The sequence below is a fragment of the Monodelphis domestica genome, chromosome 3 (genome assembly GCF_027887165.1).
Source record: "Monodelphis domestica isolate mMonDom1 chromosome 3, mMonDom1.pri, whole genome shotgun sequence".
NCBI classification, from domain to species: domain Eukaryota; kingdom Metazoa; phylum Chordata; class Mammalia; order Didelphimorphia; family Didelphidae; genus Monodelphis; species Monodelphis domestica.
In genome coordinates, this window is record NC_077229.1 from 267,523,888 (window position 1) to 267,546,370 (window position 22,483).

A 22,483-nucleotide genomic window follows, 5' to 3' on the forward strand; every position below is an offset into this window, starting at 1 on the left:
TACAGCATTGCTGTTACTGTACACATTATCCTCCTGGTTCTGCCCACTTCTCTCTGCACCAGTTTATATAGTTTTCCTGGGTTTTCTGAAACCTTCATCATTTCTTGCAGGACAATGGTATTCATTCACATCCATATATCACAACTCATTTAGTCATTCTCCAATTAATAGGCATCCTTATAATTATTTATATGATATAAATTGCTGATATAAATATTTTCATATATATAGATCTTTTGCCATTCTCTTTGACTTCTTTGGAGTACAGATCTTTCATCAGTATCTCTGGGTCAAAGGGAATGCAGAGTTTAATACAGTTTTTTGGGCATAGTACCAAATTGTTTTCCATAGTGGCTAGACCAGTTCACAGCTTTACCAACAGTGCAATTATGTACCTATTTCCCCCGCAGCTTTTCTAGCATTTGTCATTTTCTTTTCTTTGTCATCTTAGTCAATCTGATGAGTGACAGAACACACTGACTTTGGAGGTGTACTTTAGAGGATTATTTCCCATTAGTTCCCATTCCAGTAGACTGTAGGTAGATTTTAGGAATCCCTTTGCTTTATTATATCTGTGCAGAGTAATCAATGTTGAAATTGCATAAGTCTTGAAATCTAGACACTAATTCAGAGCTACAAGTGGTGAAATCTTATTGGTGAAAACGAAATTGAACTAAGATGTTATGAAAAATTGGGTTTGCTTGAAAATTGAGTAGGAAGATAACGTTATGCTTTTTTATCTTCTTTTCAATGATTGCTGGGTGAGGGGAGTATTGTTTTTTAACTTCTACTCCAAGAAAATCACATTACTATCCATGACTTAGTACCAAAAACAAACAAACAAACAAACAAAAACCCCAACCCCAAATTCAAACTACAACCCTGGTCATGGTGTAATGAAAAATCAACATGAGATGCTAGAATTTTCCTTAAAGAATTTGAAGTCTTCATGTCCATCAAAATGATGACTGACAACATTCTCAGGAGTGTGAGAGACTAAAGAAAAATCTAATGATAATATAAAGTCAGCATTGCCTTCTATAAAGCCATTCAGTCGCATAAAGGATCACAAAAACCTAAAATTGTGGTCCAGGAGGAACAATATTAGGATGGTACCAACTCCTTTTTTCAACTTCTCCCACCACTCTAACCTGGAGTATGTCTTGACTTGTTTGTTGAGGGAGAAATGTAGGACTTAGTGGGAGAAAGACAATTATCTTTTTATTCTATATAATCAATTAGTATTTTCTTTTCTTTTCTTTTGCATTTTTGGTATCCTTGACACAAAAATGTCTTTATATTTTAGCTGCCTCTTGTCTATTAAATTCATGCTTGGGTTATGTTGAGATAAGATGAGGAGCCCAGGGGTCGATGGCAGCCTTGCTTAGATAAGTGAACCATGTACTGGAGAAGGAATGCATTTCCTTTTATGCGATTTGAATTGAGTGTTTCAGCTGAAGATCCAGGAGGAGCAGGGCTGGTGTTCTCCAGTGCCTCTCAGTTAAAATGTCAGGTCCATTTTTGCAGATTTGGACACCCTGTAGAATTTGTACCTTCTTGCTGGCCAGGCAGAGCAGCAGCACAGTGTAACTGAGCTTCCCCACAGGGGCCTAGGGCCTCTTTGAGGTCTGAAGCAGTCACTGCAGAGGCTTTGACCTTTTCTAATACAGTATACTCTTTCTGGTTGAAACAAGAGGAAGAAGAGCCAACGTAAGTGTGGAAGGTAACTTTAATGTAGTGGCCACTGGCAAAACTGCTACAGAGATTTCAAACAATGGCAAACAATTGTCTTCATATAGAATATGATTAGTAATAACACATATATTTAGTGTTCGAAACTTTGCAAAGGAGTTTGCATCCATTAGGTATGATCAGCCATATCATGAATTGTGGGGCATCTGCTCTAGGCACATGAAGGCTTCCTCTGGTGGAAAGGGTGGATGAGAACAATTCATTCCAAGCCCCTGAAGATGGTGGAAGCAGTCACTGTGGAGCACTTTAGAGCCTAGTTAGACATGGAAGATGCCAAGACATCCCAAACTATCCTAAACCATCACCATTTGTCTTGACTTTTGTCTTGCCGCTGGACTTCAATGACTCTGGAGACTGTGTACTTTTTCCTCACTTAAATCCATTTCACACACTGGTCAAGACACACCCTGTGGTGTCTTTGGTCCTCTTTGAAAATGAATGGTGAAGGTGACTCAGTGGAGGAAGTCTACAGATTAGGAGGTCCTGGATACAAATCTGGCCTGGACTCTTCCTAGCTTTTACAAAAGGATATTTACTTCTGAGATAAGGTAACAACAAAATAATAAGTATTTCTTCCTTATAAGTTGGGGCATGTATCCCCTTACCTTGATCTCAGTGGAGTAGATCTACTCTTTGCACAGTTTCTATATGATGTTGGTATTTACTTCCAAATGCAGAAGTCACCTTCTGGATGAGTCCTTGTTTCAGCTTCTGCTAGGCTTGACCCTGAAGGTAACTCCTTGCTCCTCCAACCATGGGTTGACTATGGATTCCAGTGTAGACTCAGACTCCCAAACTCCTGGAGACTCACCCTTTTGACCTTCCAAAACCAACAAGTTTGAAGTCTCCAGTCTCCACCAAAAATGGAAAAGATTAAACTTAGACTAATGTCTCTTTTCACAAAATACATATGTATATATTCACAAAAATAGATATTCCCTATAGGTGTTTGGAGGGTCCCAGGCCTTTCCCTTTACAACTATTAGCAAAGGAATCAAACCACATGAGAAATCCATTAAGATAGATAAGCCAAAATAAAAATACAGCCAAAGAGAAGCTGGCTGAGTTTCTGGTACCTACTGCTTATTTGAAGGCTCCTCTTGTTCTGGCTAATTGAAAAAGTCTTCTCCTAAGCAGACTAAAGCTAGTTATAGAATCCCTAAGTAGATTCCAAGGCCACTCCAAATAATTTCTTTTACACATTATCATGTGTCTCCCAAAAGTTAAGTAGACTAAATGTCCTCTACTGGGGAGACTTCATTAGAAGTGCTCCCATGCTCATGCCAGTCCCCAGTACTTTGATGAGATAACTGAAGATCTCCAAAGTTAAGTGCCTTTCCTAATAGGGTCAAGGAGCTAGTGAGGGGAAGAGCCTTTTATCTTTTAAATTTAATTTAATTTTTTCAATCACATGTAGAAACAATTTTTTATCATTGTCATTTGACATTTTACAATTCAGATTCTCTCCTTCCCTCCTTCCCCCATCAAGGCAATATACTTTGAAATAAGTTATAGCAGTGCTTTTTGCAAAACGCATTTCCATATTGTAAGGGGAAGGTCCTGAACTCTACCTGACAATCATTCTGTTACTTTCTAATCTGTAAAATGAGGATAATAATAGCATTAACTTGTATATCTGTTGTGAGGATCAAAGGAGATAATATACATAGGATCCTTTGCAAACCTTAAAGCACCACATAATTGCTAACTATTATTATTACTAACTATTTGATTAACTATTATTACTATTGAGAATTCCTGGGGAATTTCAACAAATTTGGTTTGATTAATGCTTATAATTAATTAACTAGCTAATTAAACTGGCTAAATAATCTAGCTAATTAAATAATTAGCAGAGTACATAGTAGGTTCTTAATTAAATTAGCTAGCAAAGTACATAGTAGGTGCTTAATAAGTAACATATACTAAGTACTGAGGGAGTTTTTTTTAAAGACATCTATGTCCAAGAAGCACACAGGTAACATTCAATTTTGCCTTGTAGTTACTTCCATAAGAGAGGTATAAGCTGTGTCATGAAAGTTCAGAGAAGGACAAATTTTCTTCACTGGAAGAATCAAGAGAGGCTCTGTGGGGTATTATCCTTGGCTTGTCTATATTCTCTCTTTGACAGCTACTGGCATAGCATGTCCCAGGCAGTGTAATGTAATGTGATCAGCATTGCTTCAAACAAGCACATGCATGTTGATTGTGGAATTTACAGTGTAGAAAACAGCACCATATGAAGTTGGAGAGTTCAGGAAAATATTTAAAATATATTTAATTATATACACGTATGTACATACATATATACATATTTTTACATTTCTATATATATACACTTATTCCTGCACATCCAGAGTCAGATTCACACAGGGACTCATACAATCCCTAATCCCCTATCCTACAGTCATTCTCTAGAGTCAATTTTTTTTCTATCAATTAAACTCAGAAAGGTAAAGGTAGGGGGAAAAAACACTTTACATTGGGGCAGAAATGCTTATAACTTCTTTTTTAAACCTTCCCTTGCATCTGATATTCAATCCTGTGTATTGGTTCCAAAGCAGAAGAGCGGCAAGGGCTAAGCAATGGGGATTAAGTGACTTGCCCAGGGTCACACAGCTAGGAAGTGTCTGAGCTCAAATTTGAACCCACAATCTCCCATCTCTAGGCCTGGCTCTCAATTCACTGAGCCACCCAGCTACCTCCACATAACTTAAAAAAAATAATAAAATCTTCCCATATAAAATTTGAATCAAGTGTTTTACCAAGGTTAGAATCTACTGGAGGCAGGGAGCAAAGGAATTTGCTGAAAAATGAAAAGACTTTTTGTAGGAGTTTCTTGTTTTGTGTGTGTTATTTTCATTTTAAAGCATTTCAAACTAAAAGGTCAAATAGTTTCAGATGGCTCCAGGAAGAATTAAAAGGTAAAAGAATTTAAAATTTATATAGCATAGACAATTATTCTAAAAAACTCAATCTTAAATATTAGTCATCATCAGATTTCATATTTTACTAAACATGATAGGATATAGCCCATATAGTCTAATTTCTTTAGAATCATCAGTGTCATATTATTATGAAACTGTCAGTGTCTTCAAAATGGCATCTTCTCCAGAGCTACTGGGTTCAATGAGTTTTCTTGATTGTTCTTGAACTTCATGTTTTAAATTTTTTTTCTTTTTTTAGATCCTTACCTTCTTTCTTTTTTTTTTGAAAAATTTATTTAATTAATCAATTTAGAATATTTTTCTTTGGTTACAAATCATGTTCTTTCCCTCCTATCCCCCTACCCCCTCCCATAGCCAACACACAATTCCACTGGTATTACATGTGTCCTTGATCAAAACCTATTTCCATATTGTTGATGTTTGTACTAGGGTGATTGTTTAGAGTCTATATCCTGAATCATATCCCTATTGACCCATGTGATCAAGCAATTGTTTTTCTTCTATGTTTCTGCTCCCACAGTTCTTCCTCTGAATGTGGATAGTGTTCTTTCTCATAAACCCCTCTGAATTGTCCTGGATCACTGCATTGCCACTAATGGAGAAGTCCATTACATTCAATTGTACCACAGTGTATCAGTCTCTGTGTACAATGTTGTCCCTCTGCTCCTTCTGCTCTGCATCAATTCCTGGAGGTCATTCCAGTTCACAGGGAATTCCTCCAGTTTATTATTCCTTTGAGCACAATAGTATTCCATCCCCGACATGTACCACAATTTGTTCAGCCATACCCCAATCAAAGGGCATGCCTTATTTTCCAATTTTTTGCCACTACAAAGAGCGCAGCTATGAATATTCTTGTACAGGTCTTTTTTCCTTATTATCTCTTTGGGGTACAAACCCAGCAGTGTTATGGCTTGATCAAAGGGCAGACAGTCTTTTAGTGCCCTTTGGGCATAGTTCCAAATTGCCCTCCAGAATGGTTGGATCAATTCACAACTCTACCAGCAATGAATTAATGTCCCAACTTTGCAACATCCCCTCCACCATTCATTACTTTCCTTTGCTGCCATGTTAACCAATATGCTAGGTGTGAGGTGATATCTCAGAGTTGTTTTGATTTGCATTTCTCTGATTATAAGAGATTTAGAATACTTTCTCTGATTATAAGAGATTTAGAATACGTTTATTAATAGTTTTGATTTTTTTAATCTGAAAATTTCCTATTCATGTCCCTTGCCCATTTATCAATTGGGGAATGGCTTGATTTTTTGTACAATTGATTTAACTCTTTATAAATTTGAGTAATTAGATTTTTGTCAGAGGTTTTTGTTATGAAGATTTTCCCCCAATTTGTTGCTTCCCTTCTAATGTTGGTTGCATTGGTTTTGTTTGTACAAAACCTTTTTAATTTAATGTAATCAAAATTATTTATTTTACATTTTTTAATTTTTTCTAACTCTTGCTTGGTCTTAAAAATCTTTCCTTTCCCAAAGATCTGACAACTATACTATTCTGTGTTCATTTACTTTACTTATAGTTTCCTTCTTTATATTCAAGTCATTCACCCATTCTGAATTTATCTTGGTGTAGGGTGTGAGATGTTGATCCAAAACCAATCTCTTCCATATTGTCGTCCAATTTTCCCAGCAGTTTTTGTCAAATAGTGGATTTTTGCTCCAAAAGCTGGGAACCTTCTTTCTTAAAATTAATATCATGTATTTGTTCCAAGACAGAAGAATGGTAAAGGCTAGGCAATGGGGGTTGTGACTTGTCCAGTGTCACACAGCTAAGAAGTGTCTGATGCTAGATATGAACCCCAAACCCCTATCCCTAGCATGACTCTCTATCCACTAAGCCACCCTGCAGCCCCCCTTAAGTCCTTTATTCTGAGATCTTTCATGAGCTTTCTTGGAAACATGTAGTCTGGTTGTTAATTTTTGTTTTTTGATAAAAGACTACCAAAGAACTGGTTTGAATGTCCCCAAAGCAAAAAGAAAAAAAAATAGGCTTCTTGATAATAAACTTTCCCTATTAAAAGAAATTTTAAAAAATATTTTCTTTTTTAGGATTCAAGTACTTAAAGAAAGAAAATTTTGTGGACATGATTGTAATTTATCACTTACATTTTATAGATGGCATTATCTGATGGTAGTTAGGAAGGGCAGTGAATAGAGTACCAGATCTGAAGTCAAGAAAATATGAATTTAAACCCAGTCTCAAACATTTACTAGCTCTGTGACCTCAGTCTTGTCACTTCACCTCTATCCATCTCAGTTTCATCATCTGTAAAATGTATGTGGGGGCAGGTAGGTGACTCAGTGGTTTGTGAGCCAGGTCTAGAGATGAGAGGTTCTAGGTTCAAATGTGACCTCAGATACTTCCCAGCTGTATGACCCAGGACAAGTCACATAACCCCCTTTGCCTAGCCCTTACCACTCTTTTGCCTTGGAGCCAATACACAGTATTGATTCTAAGATAGAAGGTAAGGGTTTAAAAAAAGAAAGATATATTATCTTCTAGGGTTGTTGTGAGGATAAAATGAGATAATATTTATAAAAAGCCTTGCAAACTTTAAATGCTATATAAATGCTGAAAAAAGATATCAAGACTGATTTCTAGATGGATAGATAAAGCACTTTCCATGTTCTAGGCTCTGTGCTAAATATATGTTGCTATGCTTAAAGCAGAAAGAGTAAATAAGTGACACTACCTAGTTTACATCCTCACAGTGCCATGAATCATTAAAATTAGACTTGCCATTCAATTCAATTCAACAAAACTTTTCAAAAGTCCTTGCAGTGTGAGGAACAGTACAGGTAGGTGGCACAGGAGATAGAATGCTAGGCCTGGGGACAGGACGACTCATCTGCAAGCATTAGGGAAAGACTTCATGTAAAAGGTGGCACCTGAACAGAGTTTTAAAGGATACAAGGGATACTATGAGAGTATAAGCTCCGTAAGAATAGCAGATGCACCTTTGTCTTTGAGTCTCCCAAAGTATCTGTCATGTTCAAGGCAGTAAATTGGTATTAATTAAATTGAATTTCTAACCAGGGGACCTGAAGTCATGCAAATAAATGTAATCTAGATTGGGATATAGATTCTTTTGCTTAAAAGAGAAAAACATCAACTAAGAATGAACATCAACTATGAGAGTTCTATTGTTGTTTGGTAATTTCATTTTTGTTTAATTCTTCATGATTCCATTAGGGGTTTTCTTTGCAAATGTTATTGCCATTTTCTTCTCCAGTTCATTTGACAGATGAAGAAACTGATGTGGACAAAATTTAAGTGACTTGCTCAGAATCACACAGCTAGTAAGTTTCTGAGATTGGATTTGAACTCAAGTCTTCCTGACTCCTGGTCCTGCATTCTATTCCCTGTGCCACCTAGCTGCTTAGAACACTAAGCCAAAAGAATGATTGTAAAAGGCCTGTTTTTTTAACTTTCAAACTTTCTTCTAGGACAACATTGATTTTATTCTCTTATTAGTTTTAAATATAGCCCAAACCGTTTCTTTATATGCATATGTGAAAACATTATTTTCAGTTACTTTTGTATGTGTCCACCCACATTTAATGGTCTCTGGACTAGAAAGAAAATTATTCAGAATCTAAGAGCCTATGAAATGTTTTCCAAGTTAAAGGTAAATTTGTGTGTGTATGTATTCTGAATATATCTTTCCATATCATTAGAGTCTGACCTCAGGGGTTTTATTTCAGACTTACAGATTCTGCTCTAATGATAGAAGATTATTCCTCCAAGTCAAGTCCCAAAGCAAAAAGGGTAAAAAAAAGTCTTGTCTCTGGAGAAGAGAAAGAAAACCAGCCAAAAGACTACGTGGTACCTATCTTCTCAGGGCGGTATGTATGCTTCTCCTTTTGGTACTATCATTTTTTTCATTCTTTTATTGTCATGCAAAACATACTTCCATATTGGTCATTATTGCAAGAGCAAAGTTATACATAACCAAAATCCCCAAATAAAACTATGAATAATACCCTGATGTGGAAGATGACTCTGACAGTTCTTTCTTAGGAGGTAGATATAGCACTCCCCATCGTAAGTTTTTCAGAATTGTCCCAGATTGTTGCATTGTTGAGAGTAACCAAGATTTCACAGATAATCACCACCCAATATTGCTGTTATTGTGTACAATGTGCTCCCACTTCTGCTTAGTTTGCTCTGCATCAGTTCCATAGATCTTTCCTACTTTAACTGAAATCATTTTGCTTATCATTTCTAATAGCACAATAATATTCCATTACCAACATATACCACAATTTATTCATCCATCCCCTAATTGATGGACATCCCCTCAATTTCCAATTCTTTTCCACTACAAAAAGAGCAGCTATAAATATTTTTGTACAAGTAGGTTCTTTCTCCTTTTAAAAAATTATCTCTTTGAGATACAGACTTAGTAGTGGTATTACTGGATCAAAGGGCATGCTTATTTTATAGCCCTTTGGGCATAATTCCAAATTGCCCTCCAGAATGGTTGGATCAGTTTACAACTCCACCAACAATGCATTAGGGTCTCAATTTTGCCACATCCCTTCCAACATTTACCACTTTCCTTTACTGTCAGATTGGCCAATCTAACAGGTGTGAGGTGGTTGAGTGACTTGCCCAGGGTCAAATAGCTATTAAGTGTCTGGGGCCAGATTTTAACTCAATTTCTCTTGTTTTCAGGGCTAGCACTCTATCCACTGTGTCATCTAGCTGTTCTAAAAAAATGTTTTTTCATTTGTGTCCTATTCTTGGTGACCCCATTGGAATTTTCTTGGCAGAGATATTGGAGTGGTTTACCATTTCCTTCTTCAGCTCATTTTACAGAGGAGGAGACAGAGGCTAAAAGGGATAAATGACTTGCCCAGGGTCACTTAGCTAATAAGTATTGTAAACCTTAAAATTTCACAGACTTATGAATGTTAAAAACTTTACTCCACATTGAGGAATCCTCCAATTCCCTACTTGAAATAATTCCCTACCAGATAGTGAGAACTCTACTTGAATGTGAAAACTCCTTGCTATGGGAATATCCCTACTCCACCCCCTACTTAAGACTGCTTTAGGGCAGAAAACTCCTTGCTAAACAATGAAAGTACTTGAAAACCATACTTATAAAGGAAAGGAGTTCTTTGAGCCATGCCTATTTTGGAATTGATACAATGGGATGCTAGGTGCCTATAAAGGTGGGGCAACTTATAAATTTCTTAGACCTAAAAGGTAAAAACTTACTCAGAGGTTTTCTCTTAATGAAATTAGTCGACACAGCAGCATTTTTTTTCTGACTTACTAAAGAGATTAATCTACTCAGCTGTGAATTCAAAATGGGCTGTCTTTTGGAAAACATCTACAGTGATTGGTAGATGGAAGAACTTAGGGGAGGTGACATAGGAGATTTTGCCCTTAAAAATAAGAGCTCAGAGAAGAGCTGGAGGTCATTCTGAAACATTCAGATGGAGGAGGACTCATTCTGAAACATTCAGATTGAGGAAGGACTAATTCTGAAACATTCAGATGGAGGAGAGAGCTGGTGAAAAGCAGCTGAGATGATGCTGGCCTGGTGTCACTAGAATCCTTGCTTAGGCAGACCTTGTGGTGAGTGTTAAAAGACTGACTGACTGATCTCTCTCTCTTAAGACTCAGGCCTAGGCCATGTTGGCTTAAGGCCCTTCATACTTATTTCCTTTTTCTCTCTTTCTCTCTTTTCTTTAATTCCACATTTGTATTAATTAAAATCTCTATAAACCCAGTTGACTTGGGCATTTGAATAATTGGGAATATTTCCCTGGCGACCACCTTATATTTGATTTAAAAACCAAGACACTGTAGTGAAACATATTTTCTGCGGTCAAATTTACTCACTCTCTCTTATATCTATCACAATTTACAACCTCAACCATTTTAACTCTTACAGTTTAAGGCATCTACCATTTTAATTACTACAGTGTCTGACACCAGATTTGAACTCATGGAGATGAGTCTTTCTGTTTCCAAGCCCACTTTTCTACCCATTGTACCACCTAGTCACTTGGTGTGCCTGTGCAGGTATACCGCAATGCTTACTAGTTATTTTGGACATGCCATCCTTAGGAATATAAATCAAGAAAAAAATGTAAAAAACCATAATGAATGCTGTTCATGTAAGGGCCTTTCAGAATGTTTGTGAAACTAGTCATCTGAGAAGACAGTGAGATGCTCCACAGAAGAAATTTTTTTTTTTAATAAACCCTTACCTTCCGTCTTGGAGTCAATACCGTGTATTGGCTCCAAGGCAGAAGAGTAGTAAGGGCTAGGCAATGGGGGTCAAGTGACTTGCCCAGGGTCACACAGCTAGGAAGTGTCTGAGGCCAGATTTGAACCTAGGACCTCCCGTCTCTAGGACTGGCTCTTAATCCACTGAGCTACCCAGCTGCCCCCCAGAAGAAATTTTTTAAAAGATATTTCCAATATGGAATTTCTTTGAACTGAGAACTATATATGCTTGAAATTATAATGGGGTTTAACTACTAGAGACAGAGAAGAAAGGAATGTCTAAGTAAAATACTAAATAAAATGAAAAACCACTATTTAGTTATCTAGAAAACAACTTTATAGTTTGGTTGTTTGTAGTTTTAGCTTTAGTTGTTTAATTATTATTTATTAAGAAGAAGAAAAAACTGCTGCAAACAAGATCTGATGGTTTCAAGGACTTTTATCATGGAAAATTTTACAACATCATTTAACCTTAGCATCAAAGGTCTAGGTTTTAATGGAAAGCCAATTATTTCCTTTTATTTCACAAGGGCAAACAACAAGCAGGAAAAACAGAGATCAACTTCCAGCTCAGCGTATTACTTTTGTGGTAATTTTCATTTGAACTCCCATAGTGTCCAAAGGAAGCTTGAAAGGAACTTGACTGAGGAACCAAGATCAAGGGCTAAAGGAATCCTCTGTGTCCTTTCCTATTTGTTTTTCTTTGCTGAGGCAATGATTCATGATCCTAAGGTGGCTGACCAAATGTCATCCTCCTAGGCCAAATGACATCAAGAAATGTCATGGAAAAGCAGATCCTTGATGAAAGTCAGTAGGAACGCTTTCTGACCCTGATTTATTCTTCTGCTCTTTCCTGTTCTGACTGAGGAGCTACTTTTTGAAGTGTTCCACAGTCTAATGGAACTATGCCTGGAGTGGAATTTGAGGGATAAATAAAATCCTTTCCTGCTCTTCTTTCTGTGTAAGATACTATTTTAAGCTTATTACTTCAACCCTGTTTTTTTAAGTGAATGTTTTGGGCAAACTGTCACATTTTACTCTAAATATGTTACTGACTACCTTTTGCCTCTTTATTAAGCTAATTTAATAGATATGTTTAATAGTACTCCAAGCAAGCTAGATATTATAGATTTAATATGGTGGGTACATTATTATACTCCCCCCCCCCACAAGTTTTGGATTTTTTCTCCCTCCATGTCAAATTTTCTCTCTCTGCAAACCATCCCTTCAAAGAAAACACACATTTAAATTGTGTCTCATGAAATGTCTCAAAATAAAGTTCCTCGGTATCTCAAATTAAGTCTTCCTTGCTTCTTCACCTTTATACCATCATATCTCTTATATGGCACATATTTCAAAAATAATAAATATACAAACTCCTAGGACTGACTTCTTTTTTTCTTAAAACAAACAAATAAACAACCCTCTTACCTTCCATCTTAGAATCAAACTAAGTATTGGTTCCAAGGCAGAAGAGCTAGTAAGGGCTGGCTAGGTAATGGCGGTTAAGTAACTTTCCCAGAGTTACAACAGCTAGGAAGTGTCAAGAGGTCAGATTTTAATCCAGGACCTCCCATCTCTAGACCCGGTTCTCTATCCAGTGAACCACCTAGCTGTCTCCAGAATTGACTTTCTAAGCAATCTGTGTGTGGTTAGGCAGAATTCAAAGAGTGATCATGCAAGGTTTTTTCTATATTTGGCCATGGTTTGAGAGATGCATTAAATCCTTTCATTTATATTCAATAAAACACAGCACAAGGTTCCCGGAAGCTTGAATCATCTTTCAAATGCTCCAAAATCTTCTCTAAAAGTTCTATCGCCCTTTTTAAGAAAACACTTCTTTTGGATGGCAACTTGAAATACCACTGCTTTTTGTGATGCTTTGTTGTTCAACAGGGGGGAACTGGCTTTTCCCTTTTCTCCTATTTCAAAAGGAAAGCTTTTAGGGGCAATGTGCCTTTCCTGGCAGCTAGGTAGAGCAGTGCCAGGAACCCTGGGTGTGGAATGGGGAAAACCTGAGTTCAACTATGGCCTCAGATATAGATGTATGGCCCTGGGCAAATCACCTAACTTTCCTCCATTATAAAATGGGGTTAATGGGGATTATTAAATGAGATACAAATTGTAAAGTACTTAGCACAGTGCCTGCCACATAGTGGTTGGTAGTAGTCTCTCGGTAACCAAGGATGACAATTGTCTTTGTGTGTTTTTGTGCACAAAGACACTTGTGCATGAAGATTTAAGTAGAAAAGTTGATGCACAGAGACAGTCCCACTCTCTTGGCATTGGAAGCCTGGGTCCAGTGGCACGAAAAGTCGTTACACCTGGAGACTTCCTCAGCTGCATTGGATGGCCGTGTTGTCTTTTGTGCTCCAACACGCCCTAAGCACTCCACAGTGCTTTGCTGCATCGCCATCTCAGCCGTTGAACCTTCTTGTTGGTTTCTTCCCTCTGTTCAGCTGAAGCAGTCTTCACATGCTGGGTGAGCAAAGCCCTGGTTCACCAGGGGTCTACGATCCAATGGCTACTCTCACAAGGTTTAGCCGGCCTGTCAAAGCCATTGCCCAGGGTGTGGCTGCTGCCCCATGCTAGCAGCTACTGGGAGCCACAAGTGAGAGCTGGGTGTCAGGTGGGGGTCAGAGGCTGGAAAGCTGCCCTAGGAGGGCACGACAAGACCTCCATACCAGAGATACTACCCCTCCCTGAGCACCCCATACACCCCATACACTGCCACATAGTAGGCACCATAGAAACGTTGGCTATTATTGTTATCAACACACATCAAACAAGTATCTATTCATATAACCTCCTGGAGGATATGACAAAAAAACAAAAATAACCATAACAACTATAACAACGTTTATGATAATTTGTATTTAGATAGTGCTTTGTGTTCTGCAAAGCACTACAAACATTGTTTCATTTTATCTTCAAAAGAACCCTGGAAGGTAGGTGCTATTATTATCCCCATTTTACAGAGGAGGAAACTGAGAGAGAACTCCATAGATAAATCAGGTGCATTTTCATGTTGTTGGTCAAGAGGGGGCATTTTCTTGCTTACTACCTTTCTATTTCTCTGTCTCTGTGTCTTTCTTTTTCTCCGATTTTCTGCAGAAATTAGGATCATAGAATGTTCAAGTTAAATAGGATTATAGAGAGTGTTTAGTCTGGTTCCCTCATTCTGGAAATGAGACAAATGAGGTGGAGAGACATGAAGTGCTTGGCAGATATAGACACTTAATAAATGATGGTTGACTGACTTGCCTAAGCAGATTCAGCAAATCACTTGTAGGGGTAGGATGAAAACTAAGGAGAAATCCATGAAAGTTTATCCTTTGAATTAGATAAGGCCAATCAAGGTGACCATTTGAGTTTATGAAATTGTAGGACTGATGAGAAAAGCTGGATCTTTCTCTTCAGTGTTAAATCATGCATACATATATTACCTGCCTTATAGAATCAGATGCCAAGTATATATAAATACAATGTCCCTGTGTATTCTTTTCATGGTGCTAAGCATTCTTCAGAAGCTGATAAGAATGTAACTGTATCTAGTTTCTGAGTATAAGAGGGCTGAAGAAATACTAAATTCTGAAACTCTGAATTTTGAATGTAACTAAAATTGACTGCCTCCTCCTATCTTGAAGAAAAGCCCAAAGAAATTGTGGAAAAGAATCTTAAAAAGATTGTAAAAATAAAACTTTTCAAATTAAAAATAAATTAGAGACTATTGTTATTAGTATGAATAATGTCCCCCCAGAAATGATTATATTATTTGAATTTTCAGTGCATATTTCCATTGGAGTGAATCCAATACCATGCTTATCTTACATGTAATTAATCATAACTTCAAATAGTGTGAATTCAAATAATGCGACCACATAATGGGATCCCTTATTCATGCTTATCAAAGATGCCCCTGTCATCCACTGATGCCAAGGCCATCCACTGCTTCCCGGGGCCTTCCCCAGACATCTTGACTTTTGTCTTGCAACTGGAATTGGATGACTCTGGAACAGAGTGAGGTTTTGTGCAACTCTGCCTCGCTTAAGATCCAATTTATGTGCAAGCCAAAACTTCACCCTGCGATGTCATTGGTCCTCTTCAAAAATGAAGGACAAACAACCACAATAATAGGGATCTAGCTTTACAAAATGCAAGTTGCAAGAGGTCAGTGCTTCTTATGGAACTTCATTATCTTCTCTTTCTACAACGATCAACCAACAAATGAAAACAGTATGAGCTGAGGGGATGTTATTAGAAATGATCTTGCTCTATCAGTAAATGGAATGATTTTGGTGGCAAATCTTTTATTCTAAATATATCCACTTTTAAAAAGGATGCTTTGGGGGTTGAGATCTGGTCTCCTCCGCTTTCCCAAAGGGAAAATAATTTAAGCAAAAGTAACTTAATAGTGACCCTGTCTGACAATTTAAGCCATCTGTGCACCAGCTTCTCTCCTGGAGGAAAGTGGCATTATTAACTTGACACTGCCTGTGCCATCTAGTGGGGAGTGTTTTAGGAGCAGCTTTTAAGGGAATGAAGGAGATGTGTACAAGGCCCAAGAATTTAATGGCTTGATGATCTAGTAACATTATTCAGTTTTTCCTTCAACAAATTATCCTATGACCTTCCCTCCAGTAGGCAGCTCCACATGCTCTACGTCAACCTACATATCTTTCACTATCTATTTTCCCTGACCAAGACTGGCTATTAAAGAGTTGATCAATTTTCTCAAATGGGAAATGAGTACAATAGCCATTAAGTTGAAAATGTGTACACATCTTGTTGTCTCAGAGAGTTAGACAGAGCTACATGATTGATTTAGTTACCATAAAATTTAGAATAACTTTTCCCATGAAATAGCTCTGAATATTATATCAGCTTGTTTTTTAAGAATCCAACTCTATCAAGAGGCTTTGGATCAGGAGTTTAGGCTTTAAACTGAATCCAGATTTGCCCAATAATAATAACAGCATTTATATGGAACTTTAAGGTTTGGAAAGCACTTTACAAATATCATATCATTTAATCTTCACAACAACCCTGGGAGGTAAGGTCTATAATTATTCTCATTTTACAGATGAAGAAACTGAGACAAATGAAAGTTAAGTGACTTGCTCAGGGTCACACAGCTAGTAAGGATCTTAGACTGGATATGAACACAAATCTTAATGGCTCCAACTCCAGCATTCCATCCACTTCACCTAACTACAATATTCTCAAAAATCTGTATGAAAATAAAATCATATTTATTTATGTATTTATTTTTAAATCTACCTTCTTTCTTGGAACTGGTTCCAAGGCAGAAGAATGGTAAGAGCTAGACAATGGGGGTCAAGTGACTTGCCCAGGGTCACACAGCTAGGAAGTGTCTGAGGCCACATTTGAAACCAGGACCTCCCATTTCTAGGTCTGACTCTCAATCCACTGAGCCACCCAGCTGCCCCCTAAAATCATATTTAAACAAACAAAGGAAACAGACTTTTTAGCAGGTCATTAGCATATGCCTTTGTTTTTTGCATAATGTGAATAGCAATCTAAGTATTCTACAAATGATTGTGTGAATATATATACATATATATATATATATATATGTATAGAATTTAGTACACAGGTAAAAATGGGGATTGGGCTGTTTATTCATTGGACCTGTATTCTATTTTATTTTAGCCAAGTACATGTCAATGGAATTACTGATACAGAAGAGGAAAGAATTAAAGAAGCTGCTGCCTATGTTGCCAGAAGAAATCTTATGGCGACTGGTGAAGGTATCACCACCACCAAGCAGTCCACAGTGTCCTCTCAGCAAGAGGAGCTTTTTGAGAAGAAATCAAGAAAAGTGGCCATACGGGAGAAGGCAGACCGCCTAGTACTAAGGAAAACAGTAAGAGCAGACAAATAGGTCATGTTGCCAAGAGGGAAAATGCATGCAATCTATTTTAGATACAAGATTTCCTTCAAATGCTAAAGCCCATGAAACTCTACAGGGGTTAGGTGAAGCTGGAGTAAAAACAAAATAAAAAATCAAATTCTGAAACATATTTTAGATAACAGTAAGAAATTCACTTAAGAAAGGGAGAATCACTTGTTCTAGATTAGGGATAAGAAAACCTTAATGAGCTATAAAACATCATAAAACTAATTTGCCAAAGTTACAAAAGATCAGAACAAGTTATAACCCTTTAAAAGCAAATTTGAGGCTCAGAATGAAAATCACACCCCCATCAGTTTAAAATTGTGGTTTATTCATCATTATTTTTTCTTTTATTAGGGAGATAGAGCATTTTGATTTTAGAATCGTTTTAACATGTTTTTTTCAGTTAGAAGAGACTGAGGAATTTCATAGAAAGTTGAATGAAGATAGCCTTCTTCATGCTCCTGAGTTTGTCATCAAGCCTCGTTCCCACACTGTCTGGGAGAAACAGAATGTCAGATTACACTGCTCTGTGTCAGGCTGGCCAGAACCACGGCTTACATGGTAGGTTGTACCTTTATAAGAATTATTGATAGAAACAATATACATGAATTCTGATTTAGCTGTTGCCACCAATGGACTTGATTTGGACTACCAATGTGTAAAAATCAATGAAGATGGTTTCTAGTTTGGAGGACTGACAGGAAGGATTGTGATGCTGGACTATGTATTTGATGCACGGGAAAGAGGATGCTTTTCTAATGATGACATTACCGTTTCTCCATCTTCTATACAGTATTAAACGTTAGTCATCTCTTTAATAAAATACAAATCTATGACCACAACCAGAATAGGAGAGAAACTGAGAACTTTAATAAAATCCTTTCACCCTTTCACAACAAGGTTTGCAAATTCAGAATCCTTTGTACCAGAAGCTATGCTCTACTATTTTTCTTCTTTTTAAAAATGTAAATCACAAAAAAAGAGATAGCTACTACTCCTGTGTGCCATCTCTGATCTTATTGCACCTTCGCATATGCAGCAGAAGATAATTAGGTTTGAAAATGTCACTTGTTATAGAGGATAGCAACATTATCTTTTTTGTCCCCAACAAAAAGAGGAAAAAGGGCTTTTTTCTTCTTCTTTAGATTAGGTGTTTCTGTAGCTGTCTCATGTCTTTCTAAGCCCTAGATTGCAAAATGACATATAACAGGCACTGGGGCTCTGGGCACAGACCCTGAAAAGAATTAAGAATTAAAAAAGAAACTTTTTCTTTTTGATCCCTTGACACTGGAGACATGTGTACTTTGTGTGGTGTTTCCCTTATCCCCCATATGGTGTGGAGAACAATGCATGCTGAAAGAATAAAAGAAACATGAAAGTGAATATTCACCCGTGGAATTTCTTCCTTTCTTTCCTATAATAGTCAACACTTTTGACCATTAATAATGAAGATGAATGAAATAATTCATTTTTTTCTTTGGTCTTCCAAATTTACTTCTCAGAGAGCAATTTGAAATGATATATACATACATACATATGTAAATTCATTCATGAAAGCATCTATAATTGATTTTATATCGGGCTTTCTTACTGTTATATATACAATTTCATTGGCCTCATGAGCTTGAAATCCAGAGAATGGAAATCATAGCCAACTATCAATTATTAAGGTAAATAACAGTGGGATTAATCAGAAATTAGATGTTTAGTGATATTATCTACTAAAGGTAAAAGACTTTTTCAATCATTTAGCTTAAATTCAAAGCCTAGCTCAGTGATGGTGAACCTTTTAGAGACAGTGTAACATGCCCTGTCCCCCTCCCAGAGACCCTGTGTGCCATGTCCCCCCACCACATATATCTCGCCCCCTCCCCCTTACCCCACATAAAGGAGGGAGGAAGCACTCCCATTGGGCTGCTGGGCAGAGGGATGGGTGAAGTGAGGAATGTCCTCAGTGAGTATAGAGAGGGGGAGGGGAGTGACCCAAGTGCTCTGCTCTCCTCCAGCTCTGCCACCTGTGAGTCACCCACCTTACCCCTCTGTACTCCCATTGGGTGGCTGGTCAAAGGGGTAGGGGATGTGAAAAAAATGCCATCAGGCACAGTGGAGAGTGGGAGGGAAGCAGCTCCACCAGAGTCCCTCTGCTTTTCTAGTAATAAACTTGGGAGGAGGTACATGTGCCCACAGAGAACACTCTGTGTGCCATCTTTGGTACACATGCCTTAGGTTCACCATCACTGGCCTGGCTACTGTTGGGAATAAATTCTCCCTATGCCTCATACATTATGGTAGTCAGGTATATAATCAAGACCACTTCCATTTCCTATTGAAATTGACAGTTCTTCAGATTTCCTGGTATAGATGACCAATTTCCTGGTTGTTGGATACAGGGTTTTTCCAGTGAGGATAGTGGTGGAAAGAAGACTTTTTGGTGATGGTCATAGACACTGAAAGGATAAAGGTTGAGAGAGAGAGACAGAAAGACAGAGACATAGAGACAGAGATAGAGACAGAGAAAGATAGAGACAGACAGAAATAGAGACAAAGAGACACACAGAGAAAAAGAGAATTAAAATTTTTACAATATCACCATATTGATGATTATCTAATCATAAATAATTTTGTCTTTCTTATTAAGATCCACGAGGACATGACTTTTGGCATATTTTGTCCCAAAGTTTTATAACTAACAAAAAGCCTCCCTCTACCACAGAATGAAATATATCAATAAATGGACTATTTGGGGTCTCTTAGAGAGAGAAAGAGGGGAGACAGAAACAGAGTTAGAGAAAGACAGAGAGAGTTATTGCACATCATCCAATGCTGTTTCACACTCTTGTTGGAACTAATAATGATTTGCTGTGCCCCAAATGATCTTGGTGATTTAAGCGTACATTTTATAAAAGTTGACATATTGCTAATGGCTAGTCCTCAAATGGAATAGAAATCTTTTTTTGCAACATATTGGTTATATTAGAGTTTGAGCAGGCATGAATGTGTTTATTGTTCTTTGGGGAAACAATAAGCAACAATGGAGTCTGATCTTCCGAAGTATATTTAGATTCCATGGAGACTTCCTGTTAAAAATGGTGGAAATCTATAAACCATCAAGAGCAAGAACTACTTTGACACATCTGCTCATGATAGAATTTCAACCATAATCAGGATATATTCATCAGCTTCCTTTTAGGCATATGAATCAAGCCTAGGAGAGGAATGGACATCTTAAATCTTCTTTCTGGGATTTGGTATATTTATTTCACTCACATTTGAATGTAAATATAGCCCATGACCTTAAAACAATTCAATTAAACATTTATTAAATATCTATTGGGTGTAAAAATAAAGAACCATAATATCCTTGACCCTAAGTGACTTCTGCTCTCATAGAGAGGGGATAGAGGGGAAAGAGATATAAAATATTTGTGTACAACACATATGCAAATAGATCTCATAATAATAGCTAGAATTTATATTATTTTAAGATTTACAAAGCATTCTATGTATGTTATTTTATTTGATCCTTACAACCACCTCATGAACTAGCTTCCTATTATTATGCCCATTTTACAGATGAGGAATCTAAGGCTTATAAGGGCTAAGTGACTTGTCCATGGCCACACAACTTATATATGTCTGAGGCAGGATTTGAACTCAAGTTCAAATCAAAATCCTGCGTCTAGAACTCTTTCCACTCTACCACCTAGCTGTATTGATACAAGGCAACAGTAATATTAATAATCATATATGGCTTGTAGGCATTACAAATTTCCCTGCAACAATTCTTTTTTTTTAAACCCTTATCTTCCGTCTTGGAGTCAATACTATTATGTATTGGCTCCAAGGCAGAAGAGTGGTAAGGGCTAGGCAATGGGAGTCAAGTGATTTGCCCAGGGTCACACAGCTAGGAAGTGGCTGAGGCCAGATTTGAACCTAGGACCTCCCGTCTCTAGGCCTGGTTCTCAATCCACTGAGCTACCCAGCTGCCCTCCCTTCCCCCCCCCCCACTCCCCGCAACAATTCTATAAGATAGGCAGAACAAGAATTATTATTCCCATTTTAAAGGTGAGGAAACAGCCTCAGAGAGGTAAAGAGTTTGGCAAAAAGTTAGAGCCATTATCTGAACCTAGGTTTCTTGATATCAAGTCTAGCTTTCTTGATGATAGGAGAAAAAAGGAGATGAATACCAAATTTTTATTTAAAAAAATGGAATACAAAGGGAATCAAAAGCTCCTTTTCAGGTGAGGCACCAAGAAAGCTTCCTAGAAAAGACAGTTCCTATTTGGGCCCTTGAACAGAAAGAGGATTTCAACAGGTTGATATGAGGGAAGAGGATCTTCCAGGCCTTTGTGAATATGATGAATTAAGAGGGTACAGAATAGAACAAAAGGAAAAATAATTAAGTTTTGCTAGAAGGTAGTATGCAAAGAAGGAGTCACATGAAATAAATCTAGGAAAGTACATCAGAGTTAAATTTCAACAGACCTTGAATGCCAGGTTAAAAAAGTAATTTTATCCTATAGTTAATAGAGAGTCATTGAAGATTCTTGAACAGGAGGTTGACAAGGTGGATATGCATTAGGAAATTTATTTTGGCAGCCACATAGTGAAAATTTGTCTCTGGAGATAATACATTTCTCTACCATGAATCCTTCTCAACTTATTCCAAAAGTCCACTCCATGATGGGATTAGCACCAGTCTAAGCACAACTATAATACCTTCTGTTAAACTTTGCCAGGGGTAGGGGTGATAGCTAAGTATTTGGCTTTCACAGGTCTTACCTACTGATTTAAAAACTTCTTGGAAAACAAAAATTAAGAGCCAGTTGTCAACAAAACAGTAACTAAAATAGTACTGCAGATATGATCAATAAATCTGAAAAAAAGATTTCCTTCTGATAAACCAAAATGTGAAACTTTCTAGGAACATCATTGAGAATTGACTCTAGCACTTAACTATAATAAAGTATGTTGTAAATTCCCTGGAATGGGATTCCTAGGTTTCCTAGAGTGTGGGCCTTTTAGAGGCTATATAAGGACCCTAAATCACTTGAATATGGCATAGAAAATATGGTTTTCCGTAAAATTTATATTCCTCCACCATAGCTAAGGAAACTTAGGGTTAAGTTTAACGAAAGATTTTTTTTTTTTTACTCCATTTGAATACTTTCATTGTTGCTGAGTCATTTGTCAGGTTTGTCCAACTCTTCATGATTCTTTTTGGGGTATTCTTGGCAAATATACTGGAGTGGTTTGCCATTTTCTTCTCCAGCTCATTTTATATATATAGAAACTGAGGCACACAGGGTGAAGTACCTTGCTTTGGGTCACACAGTAAGTGTCTGAGGCCAGACTTGAACAGTTCTTCTTAACTCCAGACCTGGTCCTCTGTCCAGTGGGCCATCTAGCTGCCACCATTTAAATATTGCTACCTTTTAAAAAGAAAAATCACAGATATTTCCTGTTATGTTCATTGATCAGGTCCTAGTTATAGAATTTAAGCATAACTAATAGGCGGGTAGGTTGCCCAGCAGGACTAGAGTCAGGAAATCCCAACTTCCAGGCGAGGGCAAAATCTGGCCTCAGATGCTTCCTAACT

At 37.4% G+C, this 22,483-nt stretch overlaps 1 protein-coding gene across 2 annotated transcripts in view; it reads left to right on the forward strand.

The window, feature by feature from the left end:
* Window positions 1-22,483, forward strand: part of MYOM1 (myomesin 1) — a 181,679-nt gene that overhangs the window by 19,548 nt on the left and 139,648 nt on the right. For both annotated transcript variants that reach the window (XM_056823747.1, XM_056823748.1), the window contains exons 3-5: window positions 8,423-8,563; window positions 16,638-16,851; window positions 17,288-17,445. In XM_056823747.1, coding sequence (XP_056679725.1) covers window positions 8,423-8,563; window positions 16,638-16,851; window positions 17,288-17,445 — 513 coding nt within the window. The remainder of the gene's footprint in view (window positions 1-8,422; window positions 8,564-16,637; window positions 16,852-17,287; window positions 17,446-22,483) is intronic.